This window comes from Lissotriton helveticus, chromosome 5_1 (assembly GCF_964261635.1).
Source record: "Lissotriton helveticus chromosome 5_1, aLisHel1.1, whole genome shotgun sequence".
NCBI classification, from domain to species: domain Eukaryota; kingdom Metazoa; phylum Chordata; class Amphibia; order Caudata; family Salamandridae; genus Lissotriton; species Lissotriton helveticus.
Genome location: NC_136065.1, coordinates 27850105 through 27869635, shown reverse-complemented (window position 1 = coordinate 27869635; position 19531 = coordinate 27850105). Strand labels below are relative to the sequence as shown.

The following is a 19531-nucleotide window of genomic DNA, read 5'->3' as shown; positions in this document are numbered from 1 at the left end:
AACGGGGACAGCTGCCATTCGACCAACGAGTGGCGACCAGAGTGGTGATCCCAAAACCCGGAAAGCCACCAGAGGAATGCGGGTCCTATCGCCCGATATCCCTCCTTAATGCCGAAGTTAAGATCTTGGCGAAACTATTAGCCGGAAGATTAATGCCTCATTTAGCGTATTTAATACATCCAGACCAGTCGGGATTTATGCCGCACAGAAGTACGGCACTCAACCTCCGAAGACTGCATGGGGCAATAGCGCGGGCCCCACTGTTGACGGAGCCAGCAGTAGTCCTCTCATTAGATGCCCAGATGGCGTTCGATCTGGTAGAATGGAGCTACCTCTTTGCGGTTCTGAAGCATATGGGTTTTGGCCCGAAATTCATTTCATGGGTCAAACTTCTATATGAAGGCCCGGTGGCGCTAGTGACGGCGAATGGCCACATTTCGCGAGAAATACCATTAGCCAGGGGAACGAGGCAGGGATGCCCGCTCTCGCAGCTACTTTTCGCTTTAGTTCTGGAACCCCTAGCCACTATCATCAGGACTACCCAGCTGCTGCGGGGCATACGCTGGGGTAGTGATTGGGAAGACAGAGTCTCGTTGTACACGGACAACATGCTAATTTACTTAACGAATCCAGAGGAGGGCATACCAATACTGCTGAAAAAAAAAAAAAACACGGTGCCAAAGAAGCAGAGTTTTTCGCCAACTCCTAGATTCAACATCCCTGGTCACATGATACAGCAGTGGGTGATATGAATGAGTTTACATTACACCGTCTGCTAGTATATAACAAGTCACATGACAGTCTGTGATATTCTGAATGTTATCACATGAAGCAGTGCAGTGTAGGATTTACTGAATGAGGCCACAGGACAGTCTGTGATATTTTGAATGGGGTCACATGACACTGCATTGTCTGTTATATGCTAAACTATGTCACATGACCCAGCACATGAGAACTTCACATATTATAAATCATGAATGATTTCCAGCCGTAGAGGAGACATTTTACAAGACCTACAAACGATATCACACACACAGAGCTCAGCGAGAGTGGGAAATGGAAGTTGGTTTCTACCCATGATCACTCTGTATGTCACGCTTACAATATAGGTGTCTGGACCTCTGCAGTGATGTGAGTCGTCCTAATGGAGTCTCATACACTCAAATCTTTGTTACAATTTAGTTACTAGCTGTAATTTATAGCGCCCAGACACCAACGGAGACAGTGCATGATACATGCGTGCTACATGTGGGGTTAAGTTTGAGCTCAGAGTGTGTCTATTGCGATTTAATGTATGGGGACAGGAGTCCATTTTGGATCCCCTGTGTGTGAATAGTAAATATGATGGAGGCTGGAGGGAGCCTGCCAGATAGGGAGGTAGATTGTGGAAACCTTCTTCAGATCTTTGAAGCGGACCAGACTTCTGTGAAAGGAAAGGAATGAGGCTTGGAGGGAATTTGCTGCCCATTTCCTGCATTCTTCATCCCCAGAAGAGTTAATGCAGTTCTGTGTAGCAGCTGAGTGGGAAGGCCTTTCTTCTGAGCCTGTGTCTCAGTTTCCTCTGTCATGGCACACCCAGCTCCACTCTCTCTTCCTGCCAAGATTGCGTGACAAAGACTTTGACCTGACCAGTCTGTGCTAATAAATAAATAAAATGTCAGAACTGTCTGAAGTCAGCTCCAGAGATAGAGCTCTCGAATTTTCATCTACAAATAAAAACACTAGGACAAATACTAGTAAGAAACCCGGGTCACTGTGCCAGGAGACTCTTTGACCAGTGTCAAAACCCACAAAGCACTGATGGAGATAAATAGCATAGAATTTTAGAGAAACATCTAAATAAGGAACATACAGGTACATGCATTATTGTTGCCGTTTGCGATTCCTTAATTGCGAAAATTAGGAAATCGCAATTAAGGAATCGCAAACGGCAATGTATCAAAAAAAATCGCAATTTGTTTTGCGATTCCTTATTATTCCTTAATTGCGAATCACAATTTGCGAATCGCAATTAAGGAATCCCTTCCCATTGATTCCTATGGGCCAAAAGGCCCATAGGAATGAATGGGAAGACAATCTCAATTTGCGATTCGCAATTAGCTAATCGCAAATTGAGATTGCGATTTCAAGGGTGCAGGGGTGTCCAAAGGACACCCTGTTGCACCCCTGAAATCAATCTATGCACATATGTTGTGCACACACATGCCCTAAGGGCATGTGTGTGCACAACATGACAGTTTGAAAAAAGCAAAAAAATGCATTTTTAGATTTTTCGCAAATTACCATGAGGTCCTACCTCATGGTAATTTTTTCCCTTCTAAGTGCGAATTCGCAATTGTTAAAGATGTCATGCATTGCATTTAAGTTATCGCAAATTGTGATTCCTTAAATGCAATCGCATTTTTAGAAATCGCAAAAAATAGCGATTTCTTGTATTTTTGTTTGATGCATCCCAAATAGTGATTTAGGAATCGCAAACGGCCGATTTTTGCGATTCGCACCGTTTGCGATTCCTACATCGCTTGATGCATGTGGCTCAATATGTTTATTAGGTATAAAAAAGTCAATGTTTACTAGAAAGATATTTTTGTTTGCCACATTCTGAATCCTATCGAACCTAAAACACCATTTACATCTTTGATGGTCATGAATTACTATGATAGTCTTATGTTCAGCTCTTCCTAAAGCTGTGATGTCACAGAGTATTATATCACAAATGCTGGTCCTCAGAGTGGTCATCAGTGTAGTCATTTGTTGTGAATCAATATAGCAACTACAGCGCGCACACAGGGTTGACGGCTGTAAAGATTGAACCAGTTCCAGAGCCAGGATCCTTACAGGCGAGTGTTATAGAGAACAATGGTCCCTATTTTCAGAGGAAGCATCACTTATATACAATAATCATACTCTAAATAGGTAGTATGTCTTTTGTCCAGCCGGACAAGAATTTATTTTACAAATATATATAAAATTAAATTGTTAGGAACATTCAATGACAAGTGGGCACATCCGTGACCCACAAAACAGTGAGACAACACAACGAAGCACAGAATGGCCAAAGGGCAAAGTGAAATACGTCTGTAGACTCCTATTTGAAAGTTTTAACAGACTAAGTTCATTTTCTTATACACCATTGCACATTACAATATTGCATATGGCGTTTTTTGGTGTCGACGACGTTTGGATGCCACCACTAGATACTGGGCATCATCCTCAGGACAACATAATATTTCATTGTTGTCTTTATGAATTTACAATTGCACTATGCCTAAATTGCATTACTGCAAATTGGATCAGAAGCGGGCGCGATAGCTCGGGGTCACATGGGGCGGTTAGCCAGCTGATAGGGATCGTGTTAGTTTGGGAGTCCACTTGGATAGTCGAGATAGGGATTCTTTACAAGTGCACAATCGCATAGTTTCAAGATCAGGAGCTCGATGGCTGGTCCTTTCAGGCGAGGGCAACCTGGAAAGGACCCCTGCAAGCAGAGCTGTAGGCTGCCTGTAGAATAGAGGAGCTGTAGGCTGCCTTTGGAATAGAGGAGCTGTAGACTGCCTTTACAATAGAGGAGCTATCGGCTGCCTTTAGAATAGAGAAGCTGTCGGCTGCCTTTAGAATAGAGAAGCTGTCGGCTGCCGATGGAATAGAGGAGCTGTCGGCTGCCTATAGAATAGAGGAGCTGTAGGATGCCTATAGAATAGAGGAGCTGTCGGCTGCCTATAGAATAGCGGAGCTATCGGCTGTCTATAGAATAGAGGAGCTGTAGGCTGCCTATAGAATAGAGGAGCCGTTTGTTGTAGAGAACTTCTCCCCACATCTGTATATTGTCTATTGAAAATCTTAGATAGTAGAATTACAGACTTAGGCGGAAGTAACAAGCAAAGGACCACTATCATCAGATAACCCAAACGCATCGGACCCTTTGAGGCTCATCAACAGGTCATGGGCCATCGTCCTCAACTGACACAAGAGGTTCATCAACAGATCAGGAGTCATCTTCCTGTAACTGTAAGAAAGGCCACATTAAAAGGTTACGGGAGAGCATCCTATACTGAATTGCGAGGTCATATCAACGGGTCGGGTCCATCATTCCAGCAGGAGGCAAGAGTGGTCCTCTCTTGTGAGAAGGATGACCCTACCTTGGACTGTGGGTCTTACAGGTCCCATTTCATCTCTCAACATTGACACAAAACTATTGGCCAAACCCTTAGCTGCATTGGTGATGGTGGGCTTGATTCTCAAATTGGTCACCAAGGGAAACATAGCTTTACTATCTATTATTTTCCTAGAAGCAGAAATGACATTTGAACACGTGTTTGGATTAACTGGAAAATTACATGTTTATAGCAACATTGACAGGTCATGGTCATTATAAACTACTTCAACTTAGACTGTTTCAGAGCTGTCTGTGGAGCCAGAGAGGGATGCTCTCTGCCACACTCGGAGGGATGTTCCCTGTCGCCCTCGAAAGGATGCTCCCTGTCGCCCTTGGTGGGATGATGCTCTCTGTCGCCCTTGGGGGGATGCTCTCTGCCACCTTCAGAGGGATGTTCCCTTTCGCCCTCGGGCGATGCTCCCTGTTGCCCTCGGGGGGATGCTCCCAGTCTCCCTCGGTGGGATGTTTTGAATGCTCTCTATCAATCTTCGAGTGATGCTATCTGTCACCCTCGGAGGGATGTCCTGGATGTTTTCTGTCACCCTCATCTAATGCCCTTTACATGGAGCTATTCCTCAGGAAGCTTCTGGGTTGTAAACTAATCAACCTATTTGAGCAGAGCATCACTGTCAAAAGTGACAGAGTATAACCACGATAAGGAGGTTTGCACCTCTAATCCCGCCCTAAGCCAAATTGGTGAGGAATTTGGTTGCCGTTCACGGTTTCATGAAAATCCAGTTATAAATCTAATTTCTGGTGCTGCCGGGCAGCAATTTGTGGACTTTAATGTCACACACTCTGTAATATGACCACGGGTTACCTGTGATATAAAATTGTGTTGGACCCGGCCTCATGGCGTGGTCCTACCGCTCCCGCATGGCGGGCCCAGGACGACATCAGCCCTCCACCGGACCTCGGACGGCCCCCTCGGCCCGATCCTGCACGCCCCAACACCACCGGTCCGGCTACCATCCCGGTCCCCCATCACCGGCCTGACCCCAGCGTAGGCCCATCACGACCTAAGCACGAGGCCGTGCCCGACTCCATCTTGGGCTCACCACGTCACCACCACGTGGCCTCGGCCCCAGCCCCGGCCCCAGCGAAGCCCCGACATCGAGGCACCAAGATCCACCCAGGTGGTCGAGTGGCCACTCGACAGATCCCGGAGGAAGAGGAGTTTCGATGGGCCTCCAGCCGTCCCCGGACGCCTGGTATCGATCGCCCTCCGGCCTCCCTGGGCGCTGGCTCCACCCCCCTGCTGGGTGTCTGGACACCATCAACCCGGCCCCTCTGGCCCCCAGGCGCGAGGGTCCGGACATCAAAGGACCTCCGTCCTATATCTGGGCCAGCCCCGGAGTAGGACGCCAGTTGATTCCTGGACTGGAAGCCCTGCTGACGCTGTCGCGGCCGACACCAGACGAACTCACCTCCTGTAACCCGAAGTACTCTGAGAGCCTGCTGGCGCTGCCGCGGCCTACCTCGCTGAACCATCTGAGAGCCTGCTGGCGCTGCCGCGGCCTACCTTGCTGAACCATCTGAGAGCCTGCTGGCGCTGCCGCGGCCTACCTTGCTGAACCATCTGAGAGCCTGCTGGCGCTGCCACGGCCTTCCTTGCTGAACCATCTGAGAGCCTGCTGGCGCTGCCGCGGCCTACCTCGCTGAACCATCTTGAGAGCCTGCTGGCGCTGCCGCGGCCTACCTTGCTGAACCATCTGAGAGCCTGCTGGCGCTGCCGCGGCCTACCTTGCTGAACCATCTTGTAAGCCTGCTGGCGCTGCCGCAGCTCGAACCTCTCGGAACCCCTCAGCTCGAGGATTGAGAGCTGTGCGTAGGGTATCCCTTCCTCTGCCCAGAGCTAGACTGTCCCGCTACCTACCCCCCTTTTTCGAGACTTTACGGATCCGTCGATCCATCTGTATATACTGCCAAGAACCAGCAACCTTTATTATATATAAAAGCTTAAGAACTTGACCTCTTGCGTGGTGTCCGTTTGTAGTGTTGTGATTACTCTGCTGTACGATCCTCGGAGAGGGCCCTCATTCAGGAGGCCTCTCCGTACCGCTCGGCTACTTCTCGAAGGAGAGGTGTACCTAGGGGTGGTCAGTCAGACATCTTCTGCCTCCCCCGGGGTCGCCTTTCTAACATTGGTGGCAAGCGCCGGGATCCGAGCCCACGCAGATCGTACAGAGAGTGATTCACTCGCTACCAAGAGAAACCCACTGCGACCATGAGCACAGAATTCCAGAAAGAGAAAATGGAAGACTACAGTCACAAGGAGCTAAAGCAATTCTGCAAAGACCTAGGCATCGCTACCACTTGCTTAAACACCAAAGAAGACTTCAAATCGGCCCTGCAGGCCTGGGTGGACGCCGGCGAGGCGCCACCTCCGAGTGAAGATAACCCGGGCCCGAACGGAGGGCCAGGGGCTGAAGCGAACCCAGCGGGAGGGAGACCCGCAAACCCAGACATGGGCCTCTCCCACGAAGACGCCCGAGAACGAGAGAGGAACCGGCTCCACGAGTTGGATCTTGCTCGACTCAGACAAGAAGGAGAAATCAAACTGGCAGAAAGGAAGTTAGCCCTCGAGGAGAAAAAACTCATGCTCGAGCACGAGCGCGTCCTCAAAGAAATGGAACTTAAAGCCAAGGCAAACGAGACTGCCCTCTCCGGGGGTAAGACCTCACCTCCCCCGGTGGACACAAAGGTGCACATACCCAAGGACGTCGTCAAGGAGTACTATAAGAACGACGACATCCAACAGTGGTTCAAAGCCTACGAGGTCGCCATGGCCGCCCATCGAGTACCCCTCAAGGACTGGGGCGCCGGCCTGTGGGGGAAGTTTATCAACGAAGGGAGAGACGCCCTGCTGGAGCTCCCTGATACCGAGATGACCTCGTACGAGCACATGAAGACCGCCCTCCTCACTCGCTACGGACTCACCCCCGAGATGTACCGGCAGCGATTCCGAGACTGCAAAAAAATCCCCGGTACCACGTGGGTCGAGTACGTGAACTATTACAGTAGAGCCTTCGAGGGGTGGATTCGGGGCTGCCAGGTCACCACCTTCCAGCAGTTGGTCGACCTCGTTCTATGGGAACATCTGTCCAATAACTGCTTCATCGAACTCCGGCAACACCTCCTCGACAGCAAACTGACTGAGCCACGAAAACTCGCTGTCGAGGCGGATAGATGGGTGAGCACCCGAGTTCCCCGGAGTCCGATGGGAGACTACGGCCGGGGATCCCCGGGGAACCACCGACCACGAGGCGGCGGAGGAGGCCAGAGCCGGGGTCAAGACGCCCCCCAGGGGTCCTCCCCTACCTCCATGTCACCATCCCTGGGCCGGAGAGGGGGCCCCCCAGCCAGACCGGGGCCCCGCCCGAACGTTACGTGCCACAGATGCCAGCGACAGGGTCATTATGCGAATGACCCCCTCTGCCCGATGAATCAGCGACCCGGCACCACCGGTCCCCCAACCCGCCAGATCGCGGCCGCTGCCCTGGGTGAAGAAAGAAGTGAGGAGGAGGACGACAACTCCGAGCAGGCCGAGTGGGAGCCCGCCGCCATGACCTTAGCATGCCTGGGTACTCACGACATGATCCCCCGAGGCCCGATCCCCGGCAACACCCAGAAATACCGCCAGTGGGTCACCATCAATGGTCGCCGGACCGAAGCCCTCCGTGACACTGGGGCCAGCGTGACAGCGGTCCGCTGCCATCTGGTGACCCCGGAACAGATCCTTCCTAACGTCCTGTGCCCAGTCCGGTCCGCGGATAACTCAGAGACTTTGTGCCAGATGGCCCGCATCCCCTTCGAGTGGGGGGGAGTGTCGGGCGTGCTGAAAGTGACTGTCCGCGACGATGCCCCCGTAGACTGCCTCCTTGGGACCGACCTAGAAAGTTCCCCCTGGGCTAGCGTCGAACGGAGGGAGCACCTAGGGATGCTAGGCCTTCCCGAGTGGGTCTGTGTGACCACCCGCTCCATGTCCGCCCGAGCCTCCACCCCAGCGGGGGAAGCTCCGACCGAGGAGCCGGAGTGGCCCGCACCTCCGCCACCCGTCGTCCCCGAGAACGCCGACCCCGAACACGGCCCCCAAGGGCCCGACCAAGAAGATCTCACCGAGCTCGACTACCTCCCAGAACTCGCTCAATGGCGCCAAGAAGGTGGCCCCACCCGCGAACAGTTCCGGCAGGAACAGAAAACCTGCCCCTCCCTCGAGGGGATTCGACAGCAAGCCACTACTCAAGCCGCTGGAGACCCCGCGGGTTCCCACTGGGTCTATTGGGACAACGACCTTCTCTACAGTGAGCAAAAGATTGCTGAGCTAGGGGCCGGCCGGGTACTGGTCGTACCCCTCCGATTCAGAGACTTCCTACTGAAATTAGCACATGATGTGCCCCTCGCCGGGCACCTGGGGCAGGACAAAACTTACAGCCGCCTGGTGACCCATTTCTTCTGGCCAAAAATGCGCAACGATGTGCATAACCACTGCCGGACCTGCCCGACCTGTCAAGCCAGCGGGAAGAGCGGGGGGAAAGTCAAAGCCCCGCTCCAGCCGTTCCCCGTGGTGACTACCCCCTTCGAGCGAGTGGGAATAGACATCGCAGGGGCCCTGGACCCTCGAACCTCGCAGGGGCACCGCTTCATCCTCGTCCTGGTGGACCATGCTACCCGCTATCCCGAAGCCATCCCCCTCCGAACCATCACGGCCCCCGTTGTGGGCCGGGCCCTCATGAGCATCTTCTCCCGAGTCGGCTTCCCCCGAGAAGTCGTGAGTGATCGGGGCTCCAACTTTATCTCGAAGCATATGCGGTCCCTATGGCAACAGTGCGGGGTCGCCTATAAGTTCACCACCCCGTATCATCCCCAAGGAAATGGACTAGTGGAACGTTTTAACAGAACACTGAAGGGGATGATCAAGGGCCTAGAAGAGCCACTCCGGCGCAAATGGGATTTCCTGCTACCTTGCCTCCTGTTCGCCTACCGAGAGGTACCGCAGAAGTCCCTGGGGTTCAGCCCTTTTGAACTCTTGTACGGACACCCGGTCCGAGGCCCCCTCAGCCTGGTCAAGGAAGGTTGGGAGACAGCGGTTCGAGATGCCCCACCTGATGTCTACCGGTACCTCCTGACACTCCGCAATCAGACTCGGAAGTTCCGGGAACTTGCCGAGGCCAACCTGGAGGCTAGTCAGGAGGAGATGAAACGCTGGTATGACCAGAACGCCTCGTCCATCGAATTCGAGCCGGGCCAGCAAGTCTGGGTCATGTCCCCGGTTGAACCCTGCGCCCTCCAGGACAAATGGACGGGGCCCTTCAAAGTGGTGGAGCGCAAGAGCCCCGTCACCTATCTGGTGGACATGGAGTCCCCCCGGAACCCCCTCTGGGTTCTGCACGCTAACCGGCTCAAGCCACACTTTGCACGCACTGAACTGAGCCTGCTGCTAGCGACCGATGACGGAGCTGAAGACGACTCCGAACCACTACCAGATCTCATGAGCACCACCGAGAAAGACGGCTCCTTCGAAGGGGTCCGGCTCTCCTCTACCCTGACCCCAGAGCAGCAACAGGACTGCCGGAATCTGCTGGGGCAGTTTGCGGATCTGTTTTCCCTCCCTCCGGGGGTCACCCGGTGGTGTGTCCACGATGTGGACACAGGAGACAGCCCGCCTGTAAAACACCGAGCTTTCCGAGTGCCCGACCGGGTTCGGGCCTGCATCCAATCCGAAGTGGCCAAGATGTTAGCTCTGGGGGTAGTCGAACCCTCCAACAGTCCCTGGGCCAGTCCCGTTGTCCTGGTCCCTAAAGCCGCCACCCCCGGAACAGCTCCGGAGCTCCGGTTCTGTGTTGACTACAGGGGACTGAATGCCGTCACCAGGACCGACGCCCATCCCATCCTCCAGGGCGGATGAATTGATCGATCGCCTAGGGGCCGCCAAATACCTCAGCACCTTCGATCTCACGGCGGGGTATTGGCAGATTGGCCTTACCCCGGGTGCACAAGAGCGATCGGCCTTCTCGACACCAGATGGCCACTATCACTTCAAAGTGATGCCCTTCGGCATGAAAAACGCACCGGCAACCTTCCAGAGACTAGTGAACAAGGTGCTGGCCGGTCTAGAGGAGTACAGCGCCGCCTATCTAGATGACATTGCCGTGTACAGCCTCCACTGGGATGAGCACCTGACCCACCTCTGGACAGTCCTGACGGCCCTTCGGCGGGCCGGACTCACCATCAAAGCCAGTAAGTGCCAGATAGGCCCAGGGTCCGTGACCTATCTGGGACACCAAGTGGGGAGCGGCCAAGTGGCTCCCCTCCAACCAAAGATAGACGCCATCCGGGCCTGGGAGCCCCCGGTCACCCAGACCGCCGTCCGAGCCTTCCTGGGGCTCACTGGATATTATCGGCGGTTCATAAAGAACTACGGGAGCATTGTGGGGCCCCTCACAGAACTGACCTCGAAGAACCGGCCCCAGAAAGTGCAATGGACACCCACGTGTCAGGTGGCCTTCGAGACATTGAAATCAGCCATGTGCACCGCCCCTGTGCTCCAGGCCCCCGACTACAGCAAAGAGTTTGTGGTCCAAACCGACGCCTCAGAGCACGGCATCGGGGCGGTCCTGTCCCAAGTTAACCCCGAAGGAATCGACCGACCTGTGGCCTTCATCAGCCAACGCCTACTGGCCAGAGAACAGCGATGGAGCACCATCGAGAGGGAAGCCTTCGCCGTGGTGTGGGCCCTCAAGAAGCTCCGGCCCTACCTCTTCGGAACCCACTTCCGAGTCCAGACCGACCACCGGCCCCTGCGGTGGTTGATGCAGATGCGGGGAGAAAACCCGAAACTGCTGCGCTGGTCCATTTCGCTGCAGGGGATGGATTTCAAGGTAGAGCATCGCCCTGGCAACGACCACGCCAATGCTGACGGCCTGTCCCGATTCTTCCGCCTCGGCGAGGAGAATCCCCAAGAAGATGGGTGACTCTCCCCTGCCTTCAGCTGGGGGGGACGCGTGTTGGACCCGGCCTCATGGCGTGGTCCTACCGCTCCCGCATGGCGGGCCCAGGACGACATCAGCCCTCCACCGGACCTCGGACGGCCCCCTCGGCCCGATCCTGCACGCCCCAACACCACCGGTCCGGCTACCATCCCGGTCCCCCATCACCGGCCTGACCCCAGCGTAGGCCCATCACGACCTAAGCACGAGGCCGTGCCCGACTCCATCTTGGGCCCACCACGTCACCACCACGTGGCCTCGGCCCCAGCGAAGCCCCGACATCGAGGCACCAAGATCCACCCAGGTGGTCAAGTGGCCACTCGACAGATCCCGGAGGAAGAGGAGTTTCGATGGGCCTCCAGCCGTCCCCGGACGCCTGGTATCGATCGCCCTCCGGCCTCCCTGGGCGCTGGCTCCACCCCCCTGCTGGGTGTCTGGACACCATCAACCCGGCCCCTCTGGCCCCCAGGCGCGAGGGTCCGGACATCAAAGGACCTCCGTCCTATATCTGGGCCAGCCCCGGAGTAGGACGCCAGTTGTATCCTGGACTGGAAGCCCTGCTGACGCTGTCGCGGCCGACACCAGACGAACTCACCTCCTGTAACCCAAAGTACTCTGAGAGCCTGCTGGCGCTGCCGCGGCCTACCTCGCTGAACCATCTGAGAGCCTGCTGGCGCTGCCGCGGCCTACCTTGCTGAACTATCTGAGAGCCTGCTGGCGCTGCCGCGGCCTACCTTGCTGAACCATCTGAGAGCCTGCTGGCGCTGCCGCGGCTACCTTGCTGAACCATCTGAGAGCCTGCTGGCGCTTCCGCGGCCTACCTCGCTGAACCATCTTGAGAGCCTGCTGGCGCTGCCGCGGCCTACCTTGCTGAACCATCTGAGAGCCTGCTGGCACTGCCGCGGCCTACCTTGCTGAACCATCTTGTAAGCCTGCTGGCGCTGCCGTGGCTCGAACCTCTCGGAACCCCCCAGCTCGAGGATTGAGAGCTGTGCGTAGGGTATCCCTTCCTCTGCCCAGAGCTAGACTGTCCCGCTACCTACCCCCCTTTTTCGAGACTTTACGGATCCCTCGATCCATCTGTATATACTGCCAAGAACCAGCAACCTTTATTATATATAAAAGCTTAAGAACTTGACCTCTTGCGTGGTGTCCGTTTGTAGTGTTGTGATTACTCTGCTGTACGATCCTCGGAGAGGGCCCACATTCAGGAGGCCTCTCCGTACCGCTCGGCTACTTCTCGAAGGAGAGGTGGACCTAGGGGTGGTCAGTCAGACATCTTCTGCCTCCCCCGGGGTCGCCTTTCTAACAAATTGTCACTCTACTTCAAACTAAAGCATTTTCTATGGCAATCTTTATCTGGGGCGGAAAAAAAACAGTGAGCTTGTCATTACCTATTCCAAATGTCTAATTATATAGCTGTTCACCCTAACAAAAGATTGGTGAACGCAAACGTAAGTGGCCAACTACCTCAGGAAAAAGTAACTGCTTTAGAACAGAAATATTTTCAAACTTCTTAGAAAAGGAATAATTTCTTTTTTTCAGTTCTCTAGGTTGCTGGCTCACAATTTGCTCTTTCATTTCCATGTTAATTACTGTCACTGGAATTGCCTTGTGTGTTGCATTAACAACGAACTCTACAGCCTCCTCATGTCAACTGATACCACACCCAACCATCCACTCACCACCTGGAAACTGCTCACCACACAGAGCAGCGCAGCCACCAAGAACTCCATCCCTCTGGAGCACCCACAAACCCCTGCCCCCACCACCTCTATTGTCAACGCATTCATCACCACAGCCCCCTTTACTGATCAATGGAAACTTGCAGAGGTCAGACTGCTCCTCAAGATACCCTCCGCCGACCCCAACGAACTCAAGAACTACCGCCCAATCTCTCTGCTCCCCTTCACAGCTAAAGTCCCCGAGAAGGGGATCAATCACCAACTCACCGAGCACCTGGGAGCAACAATCTGCTGGACACCTCCCAAACTGGCCTCCCGTCAACCACAGCACAGAGACTGCCCTGATCCCCGCCACCGATGACAGTAGGTCCCTCCTCCACCGTGAGATATAGAACAACTCGTTCTACGCAGGACTCATCATCCAACTCCTGAAGAGACTCCAGACGATACAGAACTCAACTGTCAGACTCATCCTGGACCTCCCCGGGAGGAACCAAACCCCCCCCCCCCCCACCTCAGGAACCTCCACTGGCTCCCCATCCAGAAAAGATGCCAATTCAAGATGTTGTCATACATCAATAAGGCCATCCACGACCAAGGACCAGCAAACGCCAACCAACGCCTGAACTTCCACCAACCCTCCAGACACCTGCCCTTCACCTACCGCGCCCTCATTCACACTCTCTGCATCCGCCGAAGCAACAGTGGATGATGTTCTTTCTCCTACCTAGTCTTGGAAAAACCTCCCCCCTGCACCTCTGAACATCATCCTCTTTCCCTGAATTCAGAAAAGGAATCGAGACCTGGCTTTTCAACTGATCCCAGCAAGAGCTCAGTGCCTGGATGCCCTCACGGGTAATTAGCCGTGCTCTACAAATTCAAGTTGATTGATTGATTGATTGATATCTCACCTTCAGGAGTTCCCACGATGGCGCCTCACACTTCTTTTCTATCTCCATTATCACGGCATTGAGAGAGGTGATTTGATTGGACAGTTTGGTCATATTTGCATTTTCTACTATGGTGATTTTCTTCTCCATCTCCTCCAGTTTTTCACAAAGTGATTGTTCATGTTCTTTCAGGAGTTGCCGCAGCTTTTCAAACCCGGATTCAATTTTATTCTTCTCAGTTCTTAACTTGTCCTGTCATAAACAAAAAAACAAAAGCTGGTGAGATATTAAAAAGCTATCTAAAAGCTGTCCCTAGAGTGGGAGTTCAGGGTGAGGGTGGAGGGCTTGGTAGCTACTTTCAAAAATCAGAACACTAGCGTGCTTCTCCCAATTTCTGAACTGAAGCCTCTTACTACCTTCCCTTTTACCGTCTTCTGTCCTTCTCCCACTCCTGCCCGCACCCTTTCCTCCGACACCCCACAAACTGTGGGGAGGTCAGAATTTGTGATGCTGCAGAGAAGTTAGATCCATCAAGAAAGTGCAAGGAAGCTAACCCACCACAGGTAGAGACAGTCAAAGACCCAGAGACAGGCTGAGTGGAGACTGGCTGAAGTCAAGTGTGATTGGATGTGACAGACACAATAGAATGTAAAGGAGGGGGCCAGGAAGTTTGAGCCCCTGGGATGAAAGGGGATGTACGTGGTGTGCAAGCTGCCCCTGTCCTGCCAGGACTCTGGATGTGTTCGCTCAGAAGGAGACGCAGAGGGTGTGCCCTATTCTGGCTCTCATTCAGACTGATAGGGAATCGCTGATGTGGTTATTTCCCATTGAGAATCACAAAAAAATGATGTGTATTCGGTTATTGAATGGAGAACTACAAGATAAACCAATGTTACTGCACCGGTTTCTGTTGGTAATTCAGCAATTCCTCTAGAAGATGGGTGAGGAGTTTGGTTAGACATCTTGTCCTATCCTAAGATAAGAGGTTGTGAGTTATCAGGTGAGGTACGTCACTCTGTGGCTTGGAGTAGGAGCCTGTGTCTTATTGGGTGAGTTATGTCACACTGTATCTTAGAGCAGGAGCATGTGTGTTATCAGGTGAGGTATGTCACACTGTATCTTAGAGCAGGAGCATGTGTGTTATCAGGTGAGGTATGTCACACTGTGGCTTAGAGCAGGAGCCAGTGTGTTATCAGGTGAGGTATGTCACACTGAGGCTTAGAGCATGAGCCTGTGTGTTATCAGGTGAGGTACGTCATACTGTGGCTTGGAGCAGGAGCATGTGTGTTATCAGGTGAGGTATGTCACACTGTGGCTTGGAGCAGGAGCCAGTGTGTTATCAGGTGAGGTATGTCACACTGAGGCTTAGAGCAGGAGCCTGTGTGTTATTAGGGGAGGTATGTCCCACTGTAACTTAGAGCTGGAGCCTGTGTGTTATCAGGTGAGGTATTTCACACTGTATCTTGGAGCAGGAGCCAGTGTGTTATCAGGTGAGGTATGTCACATTGTGGCTTGGAGCAGGAGCCTGTGTGTTATCAGGTGAGGTATTTCACACTGTATCTTGGAGCAGGAGCCAGTGTGTTATCAGGTGAGGTATGTCACATTGTGGCTTGGAGCAGGAGCCTGTGTGTTATCAGGTGAGGTATTTCACACTGTATCTTGGAGCAGGAGCCAGTGTGTTATCAGGTGAGGTATGTCACACTGTGGCTTAGAGCAGGAGCCTGTGTGTTATCAGGTGAGGTATGTCACACACTGTGGCCTAGAGCAGGAGCCTGTGTGTTATCAGGTGAGGTATGTCACACTGTGGCTTAGAGAAGGAGCCTGTGTGTTATCAGGCGAGGTACGTCACACTGCAGCTTAGAGCAGGAGCCTGTGTGTTTTCAGGTGAGGTATGTCACACTGTGGCTTAGAGCAGGAGCCTGTGTGTTATCAGGTGAGGTATGTCACACACTGTGGCCTAGAGCAGGAGCCTGCGTGTTATCAGGTGAGGTATGTCACACTGTGGCTTAGAGAAGGAGCCTGTGTGTTATCAGGCGAGGTACGTCACAATGCAGCTTAGAGCAGGAGCCTGTGTGTTATCAGGTGAGGTGTGTCACACTGCGTCAGACAGCATGAGCCTGTGTGTTATCAGGTGAGGTATGTCTCACTGTGGCTTAGAGCAGGAGCCTGTGTGTTATCAGGTGAGGTATGTCACACCGTGTTAGAGCAGGAGCCTTTGTGTTATTAGGTGAGGTACATCAGACTGTCGCTCAGAGCAAGAGCCTGTGTTATCAGATGAGGCATGACACACTGCTGCTTAGAGCAGGAGCCTGTGTGTTATCAGGTGAGGTATGTCTCACTGTGGCTTAGAGCAGGAGCCTGTGTGTTATCAGGTGAGGTATGTCACACTGCGGCTTAAAGCAGGAGCCTTTTTGTTATCAGGTGAGGCATGTCACACTGTGGAATAGGACAGGAGCCTGTGTGTTTTCAGGTGAGGTATGTCAGACCGCAGCTTTGGAGGCTGCCATCACCAAGAAGGATTGGACTGTGGTATATAAATAAATAATACCGGATCTATTGTTGTCTAGGCATAGTAATAACAGATAGCTCAATAAATAAGAGTCAAGATTCGAGGTAGTAGGAGTTTGCAGGTTTAATACAGCATAAAGGACAGGAACAGGACAACCTGCACAGGAATAGGATGGCAGCTGCCTGGGGAAAGGACTGGCGTAACATTTAATAACAGTACACAGGCATATATACGAAAACAGTTGCATTACAGTACATACAATGGGCGGAGCAGTGGGTGTGGTCAATAGCAGTCGCGAAAGATAAGGGTGAAAGTAGGTGTAACAGAGGCGTATACATAGACATGTGATGTAAACGTAACAGAATATGTCATGAATGGGGTGGAAACATGGAGGGGGCTACCTAAGGAGCCGGGACCTCTAACCTAGTGGTGCGCGCAAGTTGGCAATGACGTGTTACTAGGAGAAGCTGGGGCTATGAACTCTGTGCTAGGAGCAGAGACTGGAGTCTGGAGAGTCAGGGCGACATGTACCTAAACAGTATCTAGTATCTGATGTTTAGAGAACATGTTGATAGAATCCAAAAGTTATCAGGGTAAAGGCTAACAGACTCTAAGACTGGAGCATGCATTATTCTACATGTAGTGCGTGATGAAGAATAGTAAAGGACCATTTAATACAGTATTTCTCTTACATGGAGACGTAAAGGCTAGACAATGACGGAAACTATTGATGCAGTTCAGTAGCTGAGGAATGCAGAGAAGGAGGGCTGAACTGATAACTGGAATCATAACATACTCTTGGCAGACTCAGAGACAGAGCCAGGCTGAACCGGGCACTGTGAGGCAGGAAGTAAGTGAAGGGTCAGGAACACAGGTGGGGGCCGTGTCGCTCCTCAGCGAGGGCTCAGGAGACAGAAGCTGAAATCTGGTGTCCAGGCCCTTTTGAGGCCTAGAAACGGGAACTTTACAATGAAATAACGTGCACACTGAGAAACGTGGCAACGTAACTTTACATAGGCCTGATATTCGTAGTATTCACGAGAACTGGGAACTGGCATACTAGAGGTGGACACAACTATAATTGCGTCTTTAATCGAACATGGGGAATACATATGCATATTAATCATGCACACATAACATATGATGGAGGACGCGTAGGGACACAGAACATGGCAGAATTTACTTTTCCACATTCCCTCCGTGTCACTACGTTTCCATCAGGAAACATCAATATTCATGATACCATCTATCATTTCATACAGCATCAATTGCTCGTCTCGAATTTTCTTGGAACGGGATTTAGAACGGGACTTGGGACTAGGAATACAAGAGGTAGCACAAATGCCGCAAATCGCAGGGCCACATTGTATACAGAGGCAGCAGCTGAATATGATCGCTACTGCAATACCCAGAAAAGACAAGACTTTCCATCCCCAGGCGGAAATTATATTCCAGAACCAACTGGACCATGTCCAGGTGCCTGGATCTTGGTGTAACAGATGGGCAATTTTATGAAGTCTGGTTATAGCTGAATAAACAGACGGCGCGTTATTTGGAATGAAAATGCAGCAACTAGATCCGATGACTCTACATGCCCCGCCCCTATCGGCCAGTATGACGTCAAGGACGAGACGATTCTGCAAAACGACAAATCTCATAGCAGATTGCTCTTCGGTTAAGTTACCTAGAGCAGAGGCAGTCTCATTTACTACAGCTTCAAGGGTTCTGGTTAACCTACGGATTAGCTTACTATTCTGAACAGGTCCTATAAAGAAGAAGAAACCTTTATTAAAATCTGTATACTGTTCTAGAGTGGTTTCAGTATAATCGACAATTGGGGACTCGATCTCCCTTTTATGTCTAATGTGTACTAGATGTGTGTTTCTGTGATAATCAGATGGGGCTAGGAAAACTGGTGGCAGTAGGAAGGCAATGTAACAGGTTCCCTCCCAATCGAGGGGCAGACGAACATATGCGGTCTGACCACAAATAAAATAAGAATGACGTGAAGCTTTGAAAATAGATTTCCTACTGTCACTATACTTGACAATAGTAGTACAATCACTATGTCCTACATGTACGGAACCATCATTTCTAACACATAATTCGCCTTTGACTGGTAGTACTGAAATAGCAGGTAAGTCTGGAGTGGAATCAGACTGAACATTCAGGACCATAAAATTTGAAGAATAATTACCTAAATTGTAAACTTCATTTTCTAGATCTAACCCTGTTCTGTGGGGAAGACCTTGCTTGTCTGGGAAACATGTACTGTTAAGAAAAGACATATCTGTTTAGGATGACGTTAACGTGGACCATGCTCCACACGAACCATTATGTGAAAATGGATAAGGAAAGAGTGGCAGAACTCCCTTCGGTGTCTGGAAAGGGGGGAGTCGACCACACACCCAACAATTAGTGGCATTGCTGGTCTGGTGTGAATAATGTAACATGCGGATAAAAGAATTGTTACGCATAGCGAGGCGGTAAGAGAGTTCATGAGGAGGCAGATCACTAAACGTGTGCTCTACTGTAACATTAGAAGAATTATTTACATGAGAAACTGGAAAATACAGGTAAAATGCGTAACTAGTGCAGGAAATCATAATGCTGAGAAACAAAACGAAACTTAGAAAAACGATACATCGGATTGAGTTTTGACTAACTCTCTCACTATGGGGGTCTATTTTATACATGTCAGAAACCGGTCTAACCGTTTCACCTAGGGGAGGACTTAGACAATCAAACTGGCTGACTTATTTTACTAGACCTTAGTTTTAATTTATACTCCTGTTGCGGAGTTTTCTCTAACAGGGAGGGTGCAGTATCATTGTTCTTTGCGGGACAGTCCTTAAGAATAGTACTTTGGCAGTCCTTAAAATGCTCGGAAATGTTCTTTGAGACTGGCTTCAATCCATAAAATTTTTTGATGTGCGAAAGATGCACCCAGCCTTTGCGTCCCTCCAACTTCACGGCTGTACGGGTGGAGAGGAGGACCTGTCGGGGCTCCTTCCAGCGAGGCTCCAGCGGACTTGAACGATCGAAATTTCGCACTAGGACCATGGATCCGGGAACAATTTCATGCGGTGCCACCTCGGTATTGTCTGGAAATGCGGCGGCAACCTGTGAACGACAAGAGTTGAGGGCAGACATCAAGGAAGCTAGGTAATCTGTCAGCATATTACTTGAAACATCGGTAATACTTCGAGGTCTAGGAGTACCCCACATGTTAGGGGGGCGGCCGAAAACGACCTCGTACGGGGACAGACCTGATCTGGAATGTGCGACCATGCGCATATAGA

The 19531-nt window shown here is 51.8% G+C and overlaps 1 protein-coding gene across 1 annotated transcript in view; it reads right to left on the bottom strand.

Annotated features, from left to right (window-relative positions):
- Nucleotides 1-19531, bottom strand: part of LOC144754097 (E3 ubiquitin-protein ligase TRIM39-like) — a 243702-nt gene that overhangs the window by 116402 nt on the left and 107769 nt on the right. Inside the window, exon 3 of the mRNA XM_078641665.1 lies at nt 13742-13972. Within this exon, the coding sequence (XP_078497791.1) occupies nt 13742-13972 (231 nt within the window). The remainder of the gene's footprint in view (nt 1-13741; nt 13973-19531) is intronic.